Here is a 15,738-nt window from a genome sequence, read left to right on the forward strand (position 1 = left end):
TCAGGTGATGCTAGAGTCAGGTTGGAATTCGGTATGTTATTGCTACAAAGAGTGTTTTGTGTCTTAAGATCAGAATGCCTTAAGATCTCTGTTTTAATGTTAATGCTAGTCAGTTGTGTCTGAATTCTGAACGGAGGAGGGGGATAATGAGGCATGTCCAAAACCCCTTCCCATAACAGCCTGAATTAATTTTTCAGGTTTACTTTGGAATGCCCTTGGCTGAGAAGAAGATCCATTCAGTCGGTTGGGAGGCTTAGAATTTTATTTTTGCCCTACAGTTTCCCAAAACGTCCAGTGAACCTCACTTCTCCTTTGGAAACATCATCCCTGGCGCCCACGAAAATGTCTGCAAGATCTGCAAGGGCCACCTTAAAGCCCATGCTACCTTAAGCAGGCCCCACCCCCGGCCTAGCCAATGGGCTGACAGCAGCCGCAGCTGCTGCCACAGTAGCTGACTGGTCACCCTGCCACCCAGCGCTCACACCCTCTGGCAGGTGCCTGGCTATGGCCCGACTGCTCCGGGTTGCAACCTGGGGGCTGTTCCCCTGGAGGGGCTACTGCTCCCAGAAGGCAAAGGTACCGGGCGAGAAGAGAAGTCCCCTGGAGGGATGAGGTGGGGAGCGGGGAGCAGGGTGTTCTGATCCCAAGTTTCCTGGGCTCTGTGACGCCCCAGCACCAAGTGACCTGACCTTGGGCAAAAGGGCACTGGGCTCGCCCTGTGGCAAGTGTGGGTGTAGAGTGAGTGTAGAGATCAGCTGAGTCCCCACTGCTACCACGAGTGGGGCTGGGGGAGTCAAATGGATGCCCCTGGGTGGCTCTGGAATAAAACACACCTGTGGAAGAAGGCCCTGGAGGAAAGGACCTAGGTTCCAGGCCAGGCTCTGTCCTTAATTTGGCCTCTATTTCTCATCTGTAAAATGGGAAGAAACTGCTCCCCTCCCCAGCCCCCCACGAAGGGCTCCAGAAGCCCCAGCCAGGGTAGAGTGGGGAGGGGGCAGTGGAAGCTTTTCCTCCCTGTCAATCCCTTATCAAGCTCTGAGTCCCCTGTGGCAGGGGTGGTGCTTGGTTGGCCCTGGAGAAAGGAGGAAGTGAGGGACTTTCTCAGTTTGCTCAGGCTGGGCTGGCTATCGAAGGAACACCGCTGATAGCCTTTTTGGAGAGTGAATTCTGGTTTTGTATTTGGATGGCCGGGCACCTTGGCTCATGCCTGTAACCCCAGCGCTTTGGGAAGCCGAGGCAGGTGGATCGCTTGAGCCCAGGAGTTTGAAACCATCCCGGGCAACATAGTAAGACCCTGTTTTTATTAAAAAAGAAAACATTAAAAAAATTCTGGTGGCGTTTTTTTTCTGAGGGGAAACTTTGACCCCAATGGCTCTGTTTGGAAAAGAGGCATTTCTGGAGAGTGGGTTTGTTTAAAGAGGGCCTACCTGGCAAGGATGTTGTCAGCCGGGTGTCGCAGGGGAAGCTCCCTCCAGCCCCCAGCCCTCCACGCTGACACTGGGGCAGGGCTGTGGCCCCAGGTGTCTTTCGGGGGACCCTGGCAGTGTGTTTCTCCCTGCAGGGCGAGCTCTGCAGGGACTTCGTAGAGGCTCTGAAGGCCGTGGTGGGCGGCTCCCATGTGTCCACTGCCACGGTGGTCCGAGAGCAGCACGGGCGCGATGAGTCAGTGCACAGGTATGGGAGGGCTCGCAGACCCCTCCCATCTTCTGGATTCAACCCCAGCTGAGAGCGAGGGTCCTGGATTGCCTCCTCACTCACCTGTTTTGGGGTGCTCTGGCATGTTCTCTGCCCCTCCTTCGCTGTAGCCTCAGGCCCTGCAACACCTCGGGACCAGAGGGTACCACGCCCCCCTAAATCACTGAGGGTCTGGTTCTAGGTGCGAACCTCCCGATGCTGTGGTGTGGCCCCAGAACGTGGAGCAGGTCAGCCGGCTGGCAGCCCTGTGCTACCGCCAAGGTGTGCCCATTATCCCGTTCGGCACCGGCACCGGGCTTGAGGGTGGCGTCTGCGCTGTGCAGGTACAGTGTGGCTCCCCTGCCCACCCCGGGGCTGGTCCCAACACACCTTGGTACACCTGTGGCTGCCTCCCCTGCCGCACACAGCTCCTTGGGTCTGCTCCCGCCCGCGGGCTGCCTGCCTCAGGGGGTCTGGTCTGGCTGCCGGGGGGACAGCCGCGGGCTGTGACCCGGGGACGTGGCCAGGTCAGAGACCCGGGTATGCAGTGGTCTCAGCACCCGCTCCCACCAGGGCGGCGTCTGCATCAACCTGACGCATATGGACCGAATCCTGGAGCTGAACCTGGAGGACTTCTCTGTGGTGGTGGAGCCGGGCGTCACCCGCAAAGCTCTCAACGTCCACCTGCGGGATAGCGGCCTCTGGTTTCCCGTGGGTAGGACTCGCGAACCTTTCCTGGGGCCCTGAGGGCACCTTGGAGCACGGTTGTGTCTGGGGCTCAGGGGACCTTCCTCCCCCAGCCCAAGGGAAAGGACCTCCCGTCCCTGAGGCTGCCTTCTCCTGTACGCCGCCCTCCAGACCCAGGTGCGGACGCCTCTCTCTGTGGCATGGCGGCCACCGGGGCGTCGGGCACCAACGCGGTCCGCTACGGCACCATGCGGGACAACGTGCTCAACCTGGAGGTGGTGCTGCCCGACGGGCGGCTGCTGCACACGGCGGGCCAAGGCCGGCGTTTCCGGTGAGTGCCCTCTGCGGGGCCCTGGCCCTGCACACTGCTGGGGGGCTCCCCTGTGCGCTGTGAGAGGCACCTCCTGCCAGCCTCCTGGTTTGGCAGGCTAGGCTTCCCCAGGCTCTGAAGACCTGTCACCTGGGCCAGAGTGGATGGGAACAGGGTTTACTCTCCCTGCGTGAGGCCGATTTGCTTTGTGGAGCAGAAAGAACTGCGCCAGGGAATTGGGGCCCGAGGGAGGCCAGCCCAGACCTCAGTGCCTGGGGTCCGTGTCCTGGGTTCCAGCTTGGGCTTCTGGCCAGAAATCCCTCATCACACAGGCTGGTACTCACCTTGTGTGTCGCTGGGACCTAGGAAGAGTGCAGCCGGCTACAACCTCACTGGGCTGTTCGTGGGCTCTGAGGGGACGCTGGGCCTCATCACAGCCACCACCCTGCGCCTGCACCCTGCCCCTGAGGCCATAGTGGCCGCCACGTGTGCATTCCCCAGTGTCCAGGCTGCTGTGGACAGCACTGTACACATCCTCCAGGCTGCAGTGCCCGTAGCCCGCATTGGTGAGCTGAGGACAGGGGCAGTCAGGGTGGGCTCCCTAGAAGAGGCCCACTGGAAAGGCCAGGCCTTACCTGGCCTGCCCTCTCCCTGGATCCAGAGTTCCTGGATGAAGTCATGATGGATGCCTGCAACAGGTACAGCAAGCTGAATTGCTCAGTGGCACCCACACTCTTCCTGGAGTTCCATGGCTCCCAGCAGGCACTGGAGGAGCAGCTGCAACGCACACGTATGCTGGGTTGGAGTGGGGCAGCAGGGTGGGCTGCCTCAGCGGCGGCCCGGTGTCAGCCTCCCTCCCCCAACTGCAGAGGAGATAGTCCAGCAGAACGGAGCCTCTGACTTCTCCTGGGCCAAGGCGGCCGAGGAGCGTAGCCAGCTTTGGACAGCACGGCACAATGCCTGGTACGCAGCCCTGGCCATGCGGCCAGGCTGCAAGGTGAGCTGGGACTGGGGTGCAGATGGGGCCCACAGCTCAGCCCGCAAACCCTTTCCTCAACCCACCACTCTACTGCACAGAGCAACAGTCCGAGCCTCAACCAGGGGGCTGGGCCTGGCTGAGCAGGTGCTAGAACCGGGGGCTGCAGGTCGCCCCACCCAGCTGTTCAGATACCGTCTACAGGGAAAGCACAGTTGTCTGCTAAGCCCTCAAAAGCTCTTCCTGTGAGCCAGGTCATGGGAACGGTGCAGTGCTCTCGGGAGTTGTGAACGGAAGGAAGGCTTCCTGGAGGAAGAGATGATAGAGAGGGGGATGTTAGCCTAACCTGCGGAAGGGGAATCTGGGCTCCAGGCAGCTGTGCAAAGGCTTAGCAGCCTGGAGCTTGGGGGTGGGAGCCACAGGGGAGTGGGAACAGCCTCTACCGGGAGGTGTCGCAAGCACACCTGGGCCATTTGTCTCCTGTGTTGTTGGGGGGAGGTGAGGGCTGAGGCCTAGGGCAGAGCAGGATTATTTCCTTGTGTGAGGCCAAGAGCTGAAGCCCAGTGCCCCCAGACCCATTCTCAGCCTTGACCACGGTGACCTCGTACCCCCAGGCAGGCAGGGGTAACTCACAGGCCTCCCTCTGACCAGGGTTACTCCACGGACGTGTGTGTGCCCATCTCCCGGCTGCCGGAGATCCTGGTGCAGACCAAGGAGGATCTGAACGCCTCAGGACTCACAGGTTCTGCCCACCCTGCTGCTGGGGAGAGGTGGGGAGGTGTCGGGGCTGACCAGAGCCTGGGGCAGCAGGAGGCAAGAGGGAGGGCAAACAGTTCTGTCCTCTGGGCCTCCAGGGAGCATTGTCGGGCATGTAGGTGACGGCAACTTCCACTGCATCCTGCTGGTCAACCCTGATGACGCTGAGGAACTGCATAGGGTCAAGGCTTTTGCAGAACAGCTGGGCAGGTAGGAGCCAAGTCAGGGAGGGGAATAGCTGAGGGCAGAGGGAAGGGGGCCCCATGAGGATGTCTCCTTCCTGCCACCAGGCGGGCACTGGCCCTCCACGGAACGTGCACGGGGGAGCATGGCATCGGACTGGGCAAGCGGCAGCTGCTGCGGGAGGAGGTGGGCGCCGTGGGCATGGAGACCATGCGGCAGCTCAAGGCTGTGCTAGACCCTCAAGGCCTCATGAACCCGGGCAAAGTGCTGTGAGGGGCTCTGAGCACTTAGCCCACAAGTTCCCAGACTACGGAGCCCCTGTTCTGGAACTTTTCTTCATGCCACGGCCCCTGCAAGGGAATAGACAGTAGCTGACGCCGTCTTGCTGCCAGCAAGCCCACTGTATCTGGGCCCAAGGTCAGAGGGCCGAGAGAGAAGCCTGAGCACCGTGTTACTCCCTGTCCTTCTGGCTGGCTCCAGGAGCCTTTGGTTCAGTAAACGACCCTGGGTGGTTCCCAGCAAAGCTGCTTCCTCTCTGCTCCTACGCATCCTGTCCTGGCTGGAAGAGACCATCTGGGTCCACTCAAGACTCTGATGACACCCCTCCCCTGAGGCCTCCCACGGCTGGGGTCCCAGGACCCTTCCCCTTCACCTGGTGACAAGCACTCCTTTCCTGGTATGGGACGTGAGCTCCCGTGCCATGCTGGTAGGTCTTCTCCTTGGAGCCTCCCCCAGTAAATCTGGAATCAACCTGAAACCCACCTGGAAGCCAGCAGGCAGCACTTCCTCCCCGCCCACTCCGGGTTCTCTGTCCTTTGGCCAGTGACCCCTTTGTTTTGGGGCTGTCCTCTGACTTGTTATAGCCTGAGGAGGGGGCGGTGCTCAGGGTTCGGAAAGGAATCCAGGTCCCTGTCCCAGCTACTCGGCCTCAGGCTTGAGGACCTGCCCATGGCATATGTCACTTAGGATGGACTCCCCAACTGGGCCTGAACCAGGCCTCCGAACACACTGAATGTGTTCCTCAGCAGCTGCCACGTCTTTAGAAACAGAGATGTAACTATTTGTGCACCCGCCTCTTCATGGGGTGATGTATCGTACCACCAGCTGTTTTGCCCTCAAGGTCTGTCCACCCGAGTCCCTGCCTGTCTTGAGCCAGAGCCTCAGTCTTGAGATGTTGGCAGTTGTTCCCCCTAAGCCCACAGGAGGGTGCCCGACATCATGAAGCTCAGATACCACGCGGCCTCTGCTCCAGGCAGCTGCGGCTCAGGCCTGCAGCTCTCAGCCCTGGGCAAACCTCCTCCTAGGGTCAGGGAAGGCCTGGCAGCCCAGCAGCCAAGCGAAGTCCTCCACCCCCGCAGATCCCAGGAAACTGTAGTGCTGTCTCATCTTCCTTGCCTCTCTAGTCTTCCGTCCCTTTTGGAAAGGGGCATGCCACACCCCATGCCCTCCCTGGCCTCCGCCCCTCTCCTCCTCCCATCAGCTGTTCAGTGCTCAGGCAGGCTGCTAGGCCTTAGGCAGAAGCAGCTGCACTGAGACACCTCAGTCCAACTTCAGTTCTTGGAACCCCCCCGCTCCATGCTAACACTGGGCTCCCGCCGACAGCGGTGACACCGACCTGAGCCTGGAGGCCACTCTGTGTGTGACGTTTCTGTCCCGTGCTGCCCTGGTGGGGAGCAGAGACCGTGCCAAGGGCTGATTGGTGACAAATCCCAGCCCTCTCCCCAAACCACCCCAGCACACATGTGCTCATCACCGAGACAGCCCTCTCGCTCCTCCCCTTCCAGCCAGCCAGCCACCCACCCACTCTTCCAGGTGGGAATCCTGCAGCAGCTGGATAGGACTCTTCTTTGATGCGCCCTCCAGCGCCTGGTAACTACGAGGTGCTCAGCAAAAGACCATTTCCCACAATCTTTTATTAAGAAAAATTCCAAACATACAGAAAAGTTGAAAGAACAAGTACACTGTTCGCTGAAATACCAGCCACTGCAGATTCAACAATGAACATTTTGGCCTTCTTTGCTTTGTGTATTTTGGGGGGAACCATTTGGAATTAAACTACACATTTCTTGAAGACATTCACCTATATAATTCAGCATCTATCTCCTAAGAATAAGGACATTTTCCCATGAACTTCAGTACCTTTAAATGGCTGTTAAGAAGAATGGTTGGTCTTTGTGAGGAGCTCATATCTAGGAACCTCATCAAAGTGTGCTAGGCCCTTAGCAGAGTGGGTAGAACCTGCTCGCCGGCTCCCTCACGTTCTTTCCCATCCCAGAAAGGCAGAACAGGGGCAACACAGGATTCTGGAGAGCTGTCTGGACAGATGATCACAAACATGAGCTCCACCTGGGAAGCTCAGACAGCCCCCCAATCCCACCCCCACACCAAAAGCAGGCAACCTGGGTCTGAACTCAGAGGCCCCCGCAGCCGGCAGAGGGCTGCAGCGTGCCAGGTAGGACTGAAGTCGCTGGGGGTGGGGATGAGCACCAGCCCCTGGAGCCTGGAATAGCACCCGGCGTGGGCTACGGCCCTGCCCCACCCAACTCACAGCTGCTCGGCTCACCCATGGCACTGCCAAAGCAGCAGGCTTAAGCCGCCAAGGTGGGCACACGAAGCCTCCGTTTCCAGATCCAGGGCTCAGGCAAGGAGATCTCCTTCAGGGCCGGGCCCTGCCTTGCCAGCTTTGCTGGTGGAATTAAATATAGCACAGGGAGACACAGTTGCCAGGCAGAAGCAGGAGGTGCTGTGAATAGAACAGTGCCCTTTGTGGTGACAAAGCTATGGGGAGCCTGCTGTGCATGTGTCAGGACCTGCAGGGCAGCTCCCCCGGCCCCCACATGGACCTCTGAGCTGCATGGTTTTGTCCCCACTTCACATGTGAAAAATCTGAAGTTCACATGAAGTCGTTTCCCCAAGATCATTCTGCCAAGTAGGAGAGCCTGAATGCACAGTCTAGAGCCCACGTTCCTGCCGTCGACTCACAACAGCCCCAAGGTCTTCACCCCAGATGGGTCCCGTGCTGAGGCCCAGGCTCTGAACCACTGAGTCTTCTTTAGTGTTTCTCCGCTGGCCCTGGCTCACGTTTGCCCACTGGCCTGTTGTGAATGCCCTTGTACACAGCAGGTGCCTCTGGAAGCATCTGATGGAGGGTGACTGCGGAGCCAGGGGCTGTGGCAGCAGGGGGGTGGTCCAGACATCAGGTGGGCCTGAGAAGGGTCAGAGCAGAGAGGCGGTGGAGTTGTCTCCCTCCACAGCTTTCCTTCGCTGGCTCTGCAGGAGGCTCTGGAACGCTGCTCCGGGAGCCCGCTGGGCATGGGGACACAGGCCAGGCCTGCACTGCTGCTCCCTGCCCCGAGCTGCCTGCCCAGCCTGCATTTTGCCAACTTTTGTGAGCCTGAGCAGTTGGTTCTGGTTCAAGGGCTCTGAACTGGCACAGCCCCAAACCAGGGCCTCTTCCTGGGCCTCAATGAAGCATGCCCATGAGTCAGCACTGAGATGCAAACTGAACAACACGCAGGGCGAGTGGAACGTGGGATAGGGAGCAGAGGCTGGAAGGAGGGGGGCTGGGCCCACACCTGGAAGAACCCACATCCTTGCAGCCTCCAGTGGCTGCAACATCTTGGCCCCTGCAGATCTTTTCAGAGGTCCGGCACAATGACTCCACAGAGGAGGGCTGACTGGTTCCATGATGCTTAAGAGGTTACGAAGCTTGTAGGAGGCACGCCTGACTTGACACTCTCCCTCCACCCAGGCCTGTCTGAGGACCAATTCACACACCTGGAGCCCCGAGCAGCAGCCTGAAGGAATGCTAAGGAGGTAGGTGAGGGATTGGGGGCAGGCCCTTGCCCCCATTTCTTGATTGTATAACAACACCTCATTAAAATAAAATCACACAGTATATCTCTTTTATTAGACATTTTAATACCATATCAAAACACCTTGACTAATGAAGAAAGCTTTTCTCCCAAGCTTTGAACATTTTTTTAAACATTTTATAAGTTTTTTTTGTATTTTAATATATAAATACAGAAACCTATCTTGCATGGGCTGATGCCACGTGTGAACATCAATGGCTAAAATGTTCTCAAACATAGCGCCTGAAAACAGGGGTAGCTGTACATATTTCTTAGTAAGTCTTTTGTTGTTTAAGTTTTCTGGAAAAAAAAATCCACAAGGGCCTAAGAATAATGTTCAGGCATTTTTTGCAGGACACTTGTGATTGTTAAATCCTCTGAACTGACCAGAACCAGGAGGAAAGAAGGGAAAAGAGATGGGATCGGTGGGAAGAAAGTTCTCGATGGGCTGTTTTTTGGCAATGAAGTCAAGATATTAGGGTCTCAAGGGGAGAAAAGAGCGAAAAACCAAGCCAGAAAAATAGAAGAAAAAAAACCAAACCCAAAGTAGATAAGTTGGTGGTGGAGAGGGCCAGTTGGGACAGGGGAAGAGACTGTGTGCTCGCCCACCGTCAGAAGGCTGGCGGCGAGGGCTGGGCTGTGTTCGTCTGTCACTGAGTGGGTTATGGCTGGGCAGCAAACAGCAAGCTGTAAACATCACGAGGGAAAACACCAGTCGACACTAGACTTTTTTTTATATAATTTTTTTTTTTTGTAAACACTTTAAAGACAGACCCACAATGCCTTTCAAAGATGAAAAAGAAAATGCCCTTTCCCTCCTGGGCTGAGGGGTGAGGGGAAGGATAGCAGTTGATTCATTCTTCTCTCAAACTTGCTCTCATCCAGTTTGGTGTCCTCAGGGAGGAAGGGAGAACCATGATCTCGAAGTCAGTGCAGAAGGGGTGCCCTGTTCCCGCTGGTGTCCCAAGCTCAGCTCTGCCCCAGGGTCCGGTGAGCCTCCTCCCTGGAGCAGGGGCTCTCTGTCCCTGTGTGGACCGTAATAAATAAGTCGTGCTCCGTCGGGCTGAGGGCTGGCTTGCTGCATCCCAGGGCAGCTGCATCCCGAGAGGGCAGGCGGGGCTGGGGCATCTACACAGGACCCCAGAAGCCAAACAGCACAGGGGGAATTTGCAGCCATGCACCTGGGCAGGTTCCACTCCCCTGCCTCGCTCTCCCCCTGGCTTGCTCTTCTCCCCTTGTCATCAGTTTTTGAGGTGAAGGTAAAAAAAGCAAATGTCCCTGATTTGTCTGACATCATCAGCTGTTCTGGGAGAGTTTACTTGGAATAAATAAAATAAACCTAACAAAAGAAAACAAAAACAAGAGAGAGAGAAAGGGAGGGGGAAGAAGAGAGGCCCCAAAACCTCTGGCTGTGAGATGGAGTTGGGCTTTCGGTTTTTATGGGGATTTTGTCTACTTGTTTGCCAGAAAAAGGAAAATGCCAGCCCAGAACTTGGAAGGGACAGGTGAGATGGCGGTCAGGGGTGGATGGCTGGCAGCAAGCGGGGTACCCCTGGGGAAGAAATGGGGAGGCCAGACCCAGCGGTGAGCCAGAGGGATGTGTGGAGTCAGCACCCAGTGCTGTGGGATGGAGGGATCGAGATCGAGTCTGGCCTGGAGGCCTCAGATTCATCTGGAAGCGGCATGGGAAGAAGCAGTGGTCAAATGATCGCTGACGAGCACTTTGCAGGGAACAATGCACTGCTGCCCATGGCTGGCTGTTTAGTAAGTGCAATGTCCTTATGGCAACAGGGAGTGAGATTATCCCCGTTACCAGAGAAGAGGCAGAGACTCAGAGGTGAGCAAGGATGAGACCGAGCCAGGCACAAACCCAGCGCCCAGGCTCCTTTTCCTGCCCGTGCACATTCCCAGGGGATATTCCTGAACTTTCTTTAGGAATGTAAATGTACTGGTCTCTTCCCCAACTGAACCTAACTCTTCTGAGCCTGTTCATAACTGCCCATGTTGATTTGTATCTCTTGTCCTTCCCAGGGAAAATCATTTCCAGATGACTAATTGATAAGGTTCTCCTTCCCTCTGCTCCTGCTTTCTTCTCAGTGGCATAAGGGCAGCCCTGCTGCCTAAACTGCATGCCCCCAAAGTGACCTGACCCCAAGCCTTGAGCCCGGAGCACCCCAAACGCGGGCTCACCTTTGAGAGGAGTCAGCAAGCAAGCCCGCAGGTCAGTCCGCAGGGTGTTCCGGACAAGATCTGTTCACTTCAAACCACGAGTCTATGCAGCTGGGGGGAGGGGGCCGCAAGGGAAACCACATTACCTGCTGCCCAGGCTGCTTTGAAGGGGCTCTTTCAAAGGGCCAGATTCCTGAGCAGGAGCTTCCTAAGTCTCTTCTGAAAGGACCCCAGAGAAACACAATCATGTCCCCAGATATGGCTACTTTCTGAAGCAGGAAGAAGGGAGAACACCAAGATTAGTCTTGGCCCAGCCAGAGGCAGCGGTGGTGGGTGCTGGCTCAGGGGGATGTGGTGCTGTAGGAAGGGGCAGAGGGGACTTGAGAAGGACCAAAGCTTTCTGTGCACAGGACCCAGGAGGATGGCAGCAGTCACCAGTGAGGTGAGAGCGGCGGACCCACAGGGCAGCTAGTCAGCTGTCTCCAAGACTCCAAGGGCGGGGATATGGGAACAATGGCACGGCAGAAGGGCCATGGCTCTGGGCACCAGGGTCCTGAAAGACCTCCTTCCTGGGTCAAAAGAACAGCTGTGAGGCTCCCTCCCAGTGGGTGACCTCTTAGGAGAGCCCCAAGCTCTACCCTGCTCAGCCGTGATCAGCTGATCGCAGCATCTAGTCCTTACTGCAAGAGGCAGGAGGGGAGTCAGACGTGAAGCCCTGGTCTCGTGTTTACAGAGAAAGGCCCTCTGCATCAAAGAGGGAACAGAGATTGCCCCAAGACAGCTTCCTGATTTGTAAACCAACATCTGGGCATTTTCAAAGACAGGAACCAGACAGATAATTTGCATAATTCTCCCTGAGAGTCAAAGATTTCCTTTTCTGGTTCTGGTTAGTGCCTCCCTGGGACACAAGCAAGGCTCCGTGCTGGGAGCTAGACCAAGAATCTCTACCAGGCCAGCCTTGAGCCTCCTCTGCACCAGCCATGCCACGTGTCGTGCCTGGTTGTCATCCTGTGCAGCAGTGGCCCTGAGAGTCAGGCTTTGAAAGGCCTGAGTGTCAGGAAGCAGCTCTGGGCTCGAGGATTCAGCAGGTGCTGGCCACAGGCAGCACAGTATCCTCCTCTCTTGGGCAAGAGGATGCCTTCCTTCTGGCTGGAAACAAGGACCAGGCTCACAGTGGAGCCTGAGGGTGAATCTGGGTCCTGCTACTTACAAATGCTCCCAGTGCTGTGGCCCCACAGGAAATGGCTCTTCCTGCCTCCTGGCCCTCTAGGGAGTAGGCCACAGTGCAAGGCAGTGGGCACACCCTCCACCTGGCCTTCCTTGCACAGATTTATGTTCTCCCTCCGTGGAGCAGAGGGCCCGTACAGGAAGAAGAGGCAGGGAGACAGACGGAGAACCAACCTTCCCGGTGGGATCCTAAGCTCCTCCAACCTGTGAGGCTCTACAGGTCTCCCCATCAGCTCCCACCACCTGAGCCCTCAAACCAGAGCACACCTCTGGCAACTCAGCTCTGCCCTGCGCTTGGGATGTTCGCACCTTCCCGCCGGCACAGTGGACACCTGTCTGACGGCCTCTGCCCTTACCCACGCGGAGCCAGAGGCTGGGGGAGAGATCATCCCATAACCAAAGGAGACAAAATGGCTGGAGTTGGGGGTCTGCCCCTCTGGGAGGTGGGGTGCACTGAGCTACCCTGCCAACCCCTCCTACCTTTTGTGATAGATGCACAGGCAGGGCAGCCTGGCTATCGTGTCCCCCTGCAGCAGCTCCTCCAGGCAGATCACACACTCACCCGCATCTTTAGTCAGCACATCATCTGCAAGGGGGACAGGGGAGAGTGCAAGAGGGTTAGTCACCAGTGGACAGGTGGCACGGGGCAGGCGAGAGCCTAGGAACTGGGGAAGTGCTAAGCTGCCCCAAGCTGTGCTCGGCTCTGCAGGGGACACAGAACCCCAAGAGGGACCTTGACTCTCACCATGGAGATAGATAATGCGTGGACATCACGTTAATTACCCAAAGACAACATGGGATTCATCCCAACACGCGATTAACCAAAAGCCTAGGTGACAGTGGACAAAAAAGGATTGGAGAAGGGTAGACACGAAGCAGGGGCAACGTGAGGCAAGCTGTCTCCCTCCACAGATGCTTTCCCTAAACACACACGTGGCTGGCGCGCTGATGTCTGGTTTGGAAAAATACGGTAACGGGGAGAGTGGTAGGAGGCAAGAATGAGAGGAAGAAACTGGCCCCCAAGGAAATCCTTGTGCATGGAGGTTCACAGCAGCGTTGTTCCCAACAGCCCAAAGGCGGAAACCACCCAGTGTCTACCAGCTGTGCAACGGATCAACAAAAGATGATGTAGCTGTACAACGGAATATTACTCAGTCAAGAAAAGGAAGAACTGCCACATGCTGCAGCATGGATAAACATCAAGAATATTACACAAAGTAAAAGAAACCACCTATTGTATGAATCCATTCATATGAAATGTCCAGAATAGATACAGCCATAGAGAGAGAAAGGAGATTGGGATTGGGGACAGGGGGAAACGAGGAGTGACTGCTTAATGGGCAAGGGGTTTTCTTTCCTCCACCCTTTTATTTGAGGTGGAGGCTCGCTCTGTCGCCCAGGCTGGAGTGTAGTGGCATTATCCCCGCCTCCTGGGTTCAAGTGATTCTCCTGTCTCAGCCTCCCAAGTAGCTGGGATTACAGGCGGCCACTACTACGTCTGGCTAATTTTTGTATTTTTAGTAGAGATGGCTTTCACCATGTTGGCCAGGCTGGTCTTGAACTCCTGACCTTGTGATCTTCCCACCTTGGCCTCCCAAAGTGCTGGGATTAAGGCATGAGCCACCACGCCCGACCCATTTTTCTCCTTTTAAAAACTTTTTTGTGGTAAGACTAACATATGCTGTATCTTCTTAATAAATCTTCAAGTGTACAATACAGTATTGTCAGCTGTAGGCACTATGTTGTGCGGGAGATGTCTAGAACTTACTCATCGTGCATAACTAAAATGTTACACCCATTAATCCACCACTCCCCTTCCCCCCGCCCAGCCCCTGGCCGCCACTAGTTTTCTACTCTCTGCTTCTCTGAGTTTGACTATTTTAGCTACCTCATATAAGTGGAATCACATCAGAGGTTTTCTTTTGGGGCAATGAAGTGTTTGGAACCAGATAAAGATGGGGCTTGTGAATGTCCTAAATGCTATTAAATTGCACATATAAAAATGGTTAATTTTATGGTGAATTTCATCTCGATGTTTAAAAAGAAAGAAACAAAAATGACCCTGCTCACCATCCCAAAAAGAAGAAATGGAAGGAAGCTACTTGCACCTGTGGGAACCCAGTGGTTTTTATTAAGTCCTGTGACATTCTGCGTGCCGGCGACAGTGAATAGCCGTGATCTTGGGATTCAAGCAGCTCACGGTAGTAGGGATGCTGAACCAGGAAACCAAAAGGCACAGCATGAGGACCTCCAGGACATCTTCTGGCGCGCAGGCCCAGGGTCGAAGGTGTGGAGAAAGAGACCTCGTCAGGCTGTTCCGGGAAGGCTTTGGAGGAAGTTGAGGATGGATGAAGCTGGGGTGGTGACGGGAGATTCTGGGCACAGGGAACAGCCTTGTGTTCTGCTGTGGTGCCTGGGGCCGACAACAAGGAGTGTGCAGCAGCCCTGCGTGTGCCGATGGGGGCAGCGGGGCACGCAGCAGGTGCCTGCACTAAGGGAGGGTGCCCAGAAGGAAAGCATGAGAAGGAAGGGATGGATTCTGAGTTGGGTGGGAGGAGGCCTGGCCAGTTGATGGAGACCTCCAGGAGGCTGCTGAAGCCTAGAGCTAAGGTTTGGAACAGAGACATGGGTGCCAGGCATGGATGTGGGATAAAGAGGCAGTCTGGGGAGAAAGTTCAGACCAAAATCCAAAGAAGGCAGAAGACAAACCCAGGCTGACATGAGTCTTTGAAGGGCAGGTGAAAGAGGCGACGTGAACAAAAGGCGACCCAGAAGTTCTCCACGCCACAGGGGAAATACCAGGAGAGCAGTGTCTCGGCTGTGGAGAAGGCAGAGCTTGTGGCAGGATCCCTTCTCCATCACTAAAGGCGCTTAACTGTCCCGAACACTGCCAACGACAAACACGTGTGCATGTTTTCCTTTGAGCCTCACCATCTTCCAAGATGGGCAGGTCACCCGGTGTTATTCTCGTTTTGTGAATGAGGATCTGGAAGCCCAAGGAAGTCACACACCTCATGAGAGAGTTCGCGGATGGTGGGGCTGGGACTGGGACCCTCTGCTTGAGAGGCCTTCCCATTGCCGTTTCTTTGTGTTCTCTTATTATTTCGGTGGAAAGGCAAACACCTGGGGCCTATAAAATGAAGATTCTTCAAGGCCCAGAAGGTTATGGCTTCCACTCCTCAAAGCCCCCTACTAGGAACCCCAAGGAAAAAGCATAAAATGGAACTGATTCGATCCTTAAGTCCCCAGGCACATGAGTTGCGAGAGAAGTCACTCACTTCCTGGCCACCAGGACAACTTGTGGTCATTTTCTGTCCGGAACATCTGGCTAGCCCGAGGGCCCACCTGAAAGGGCAACACAAACTGAGAAGGGAGATGGCACAGAGTCTGCTGTTGGAGTGTCTGTCCCCTCAGACTCCAAACATGGCAAGTAGTGGATGAACACATGGGCGTGATCCCCCTGCTTGAAAGCACTAGCTACCATACATATTCAAATGCGTGTGTAGGCACAGATCAAAGTCTGGAAGGATGCACACACTTTCATAGTGGCAGAGGAAAGGAGGACCTGGAGAAAAATCCTTTTATGTACTTCTGTAGTGTTCGAATGTGCACTACTTCATTTTTTTCTATTTTTATTTTTTTGAGACGGAGTCTTATTCTGTCACCCAGGCTGGAACGCAGTGGCGCAATCTCGGCTCACTGCAAGCTCTGCCTCCCGGGTTTACGCCATTCTCCTGCCTCAGCCTCCCAAGTAGCTGGTATTGCAGACACCCGCCACCACGCCCGGCTAATTATTTGTATTTTTGGTAGAGACGGGGTTTCACCATGTTAGCCAGGATGGTCTCAATCTCCTGACCTCGTGATCCACCCGCCTCGGCCTCCCAAAGTGCTGGGATTACAGG

The 15,738-nt window shown here is 55.8% G+C and overlaps 2 protein-coding genes across 5 annotated transcripts in view; one reads left to right on the top strand and one right to left on the bottom strand.

Moving 5' to 3' along the window:
• The first annotated feature begins 440 nt into the window (after positions 1 to 440).
• On the top strand, positions 441 to 5,350 carry LDHD (lactate dehydrogenase D). Of its 2 annotated transcripts, none has more exons than XM_011946024.1 (11): positions 441 to 576; positions 1,562 to 1,674; positions 1,877 to 2,018; positions 2,248 to 2,389; positions 2,533 to 2,692; positions 2,969 to 3,237; positions 3,333 to 3,461; positions 3,541 to 3,668; positions 4,299 to 4,389; positions 4,502 to 4,613; positions 4,694 to 5,350. In XM_011946024.1, the coding sequence occupies exons 1-11, from the start codon at positions 505 to 507 to the stop codon at positions 4,857 to 4,859; spliced, it is 1,524 nt and encodes a 507-aa protein (XP_011801414.1). In that variant the 5' UTR covers positions 441 to 504; the 3' UTR covers positions 4,860 to 5,350. The 2 variants fall into 2 exon arrangements, with proteins under 2 accessions (XP_011801414.1, XP_011801415.1); XM_011946025.1 differs by having other exon boundaries at positions 3,038 to 3,237.
• Positions 5,351 to 6,479: 1,129 nt separating this feature from the next.
• Positions 6,480 to 15,738, bottom strand: part of ZNRF1 (zinc and ring finger 1, E3 ubiquitin protein ligase) — a 127,956-nt gene continuing 118,697 nt past the window's right edge. For 2 of the 3 annotated variants that reach the window (XM_011946027.1, XM_011946026.1), the window contains 3 exons: positions 12,317 to 12,422; positions 10,631 to 10,720; positions 6,480 to 9,465 (listed from right to left, as the gene is read on the bottom strand). In XM_011946027.1, the coding sequence (XP_011801417.1) occupies positions 10,663 to 10,720; positions 12,317 to 12,422 (164 nt within the window). In that variant the 3' untranslated portion in view covers positions 6,480 to 9,465; positions 10,631 to 10,662. The remainder of the gene's footprint in view (positions 9,466 to 10,630; positions 10,721 to 12,316; positions 12,423 to 15,738) is intronic. The other variant, XM_011946028.1, reaches the window with a different exon arrangement.

This window comes from Colobus angolensis, unplaced genomic scaffold (assembly GCF_000951035.1).
Source record: "Colobus angolensis palliatus isolate OR3802 unplaced genomic scaffold, Cang.pa_1.0 Scaffold248, whole genome shotgun sequence".
NCBI classification, from domain to species: domain Eukaryota; kingdom Metazoa; phylum Chordata; class Mammalia; order Primates; family Cercopithecidae; genus Colobus; species Colobus angolensis.

Bases quoted from the DNA above. Each gene is read 5' to 3' on its own strand.
- LDHD (XM_011946024.1), top strand. From the start codon at position 505: ATGGCCCGACTGCTCCGGGTTGCAACCTGGGGGCTGTTCCCCTGGAGG. The intron at 2,693-2,968 runs GTGAGTGCCCTC...CCTGGGTTCCAG, and splicing joins GGCCAAGGCCGGCGTTTCCG to CTTGGGCTTCTGGCCAGAAA. The intron at 3,238-3,332 runs GTGAGCTGAGGA...CCCTGGATCCAG, and splicing joins AGTGCCCGTAGCCCGCATTG to AGTTCCTGGATGAAGTCATG.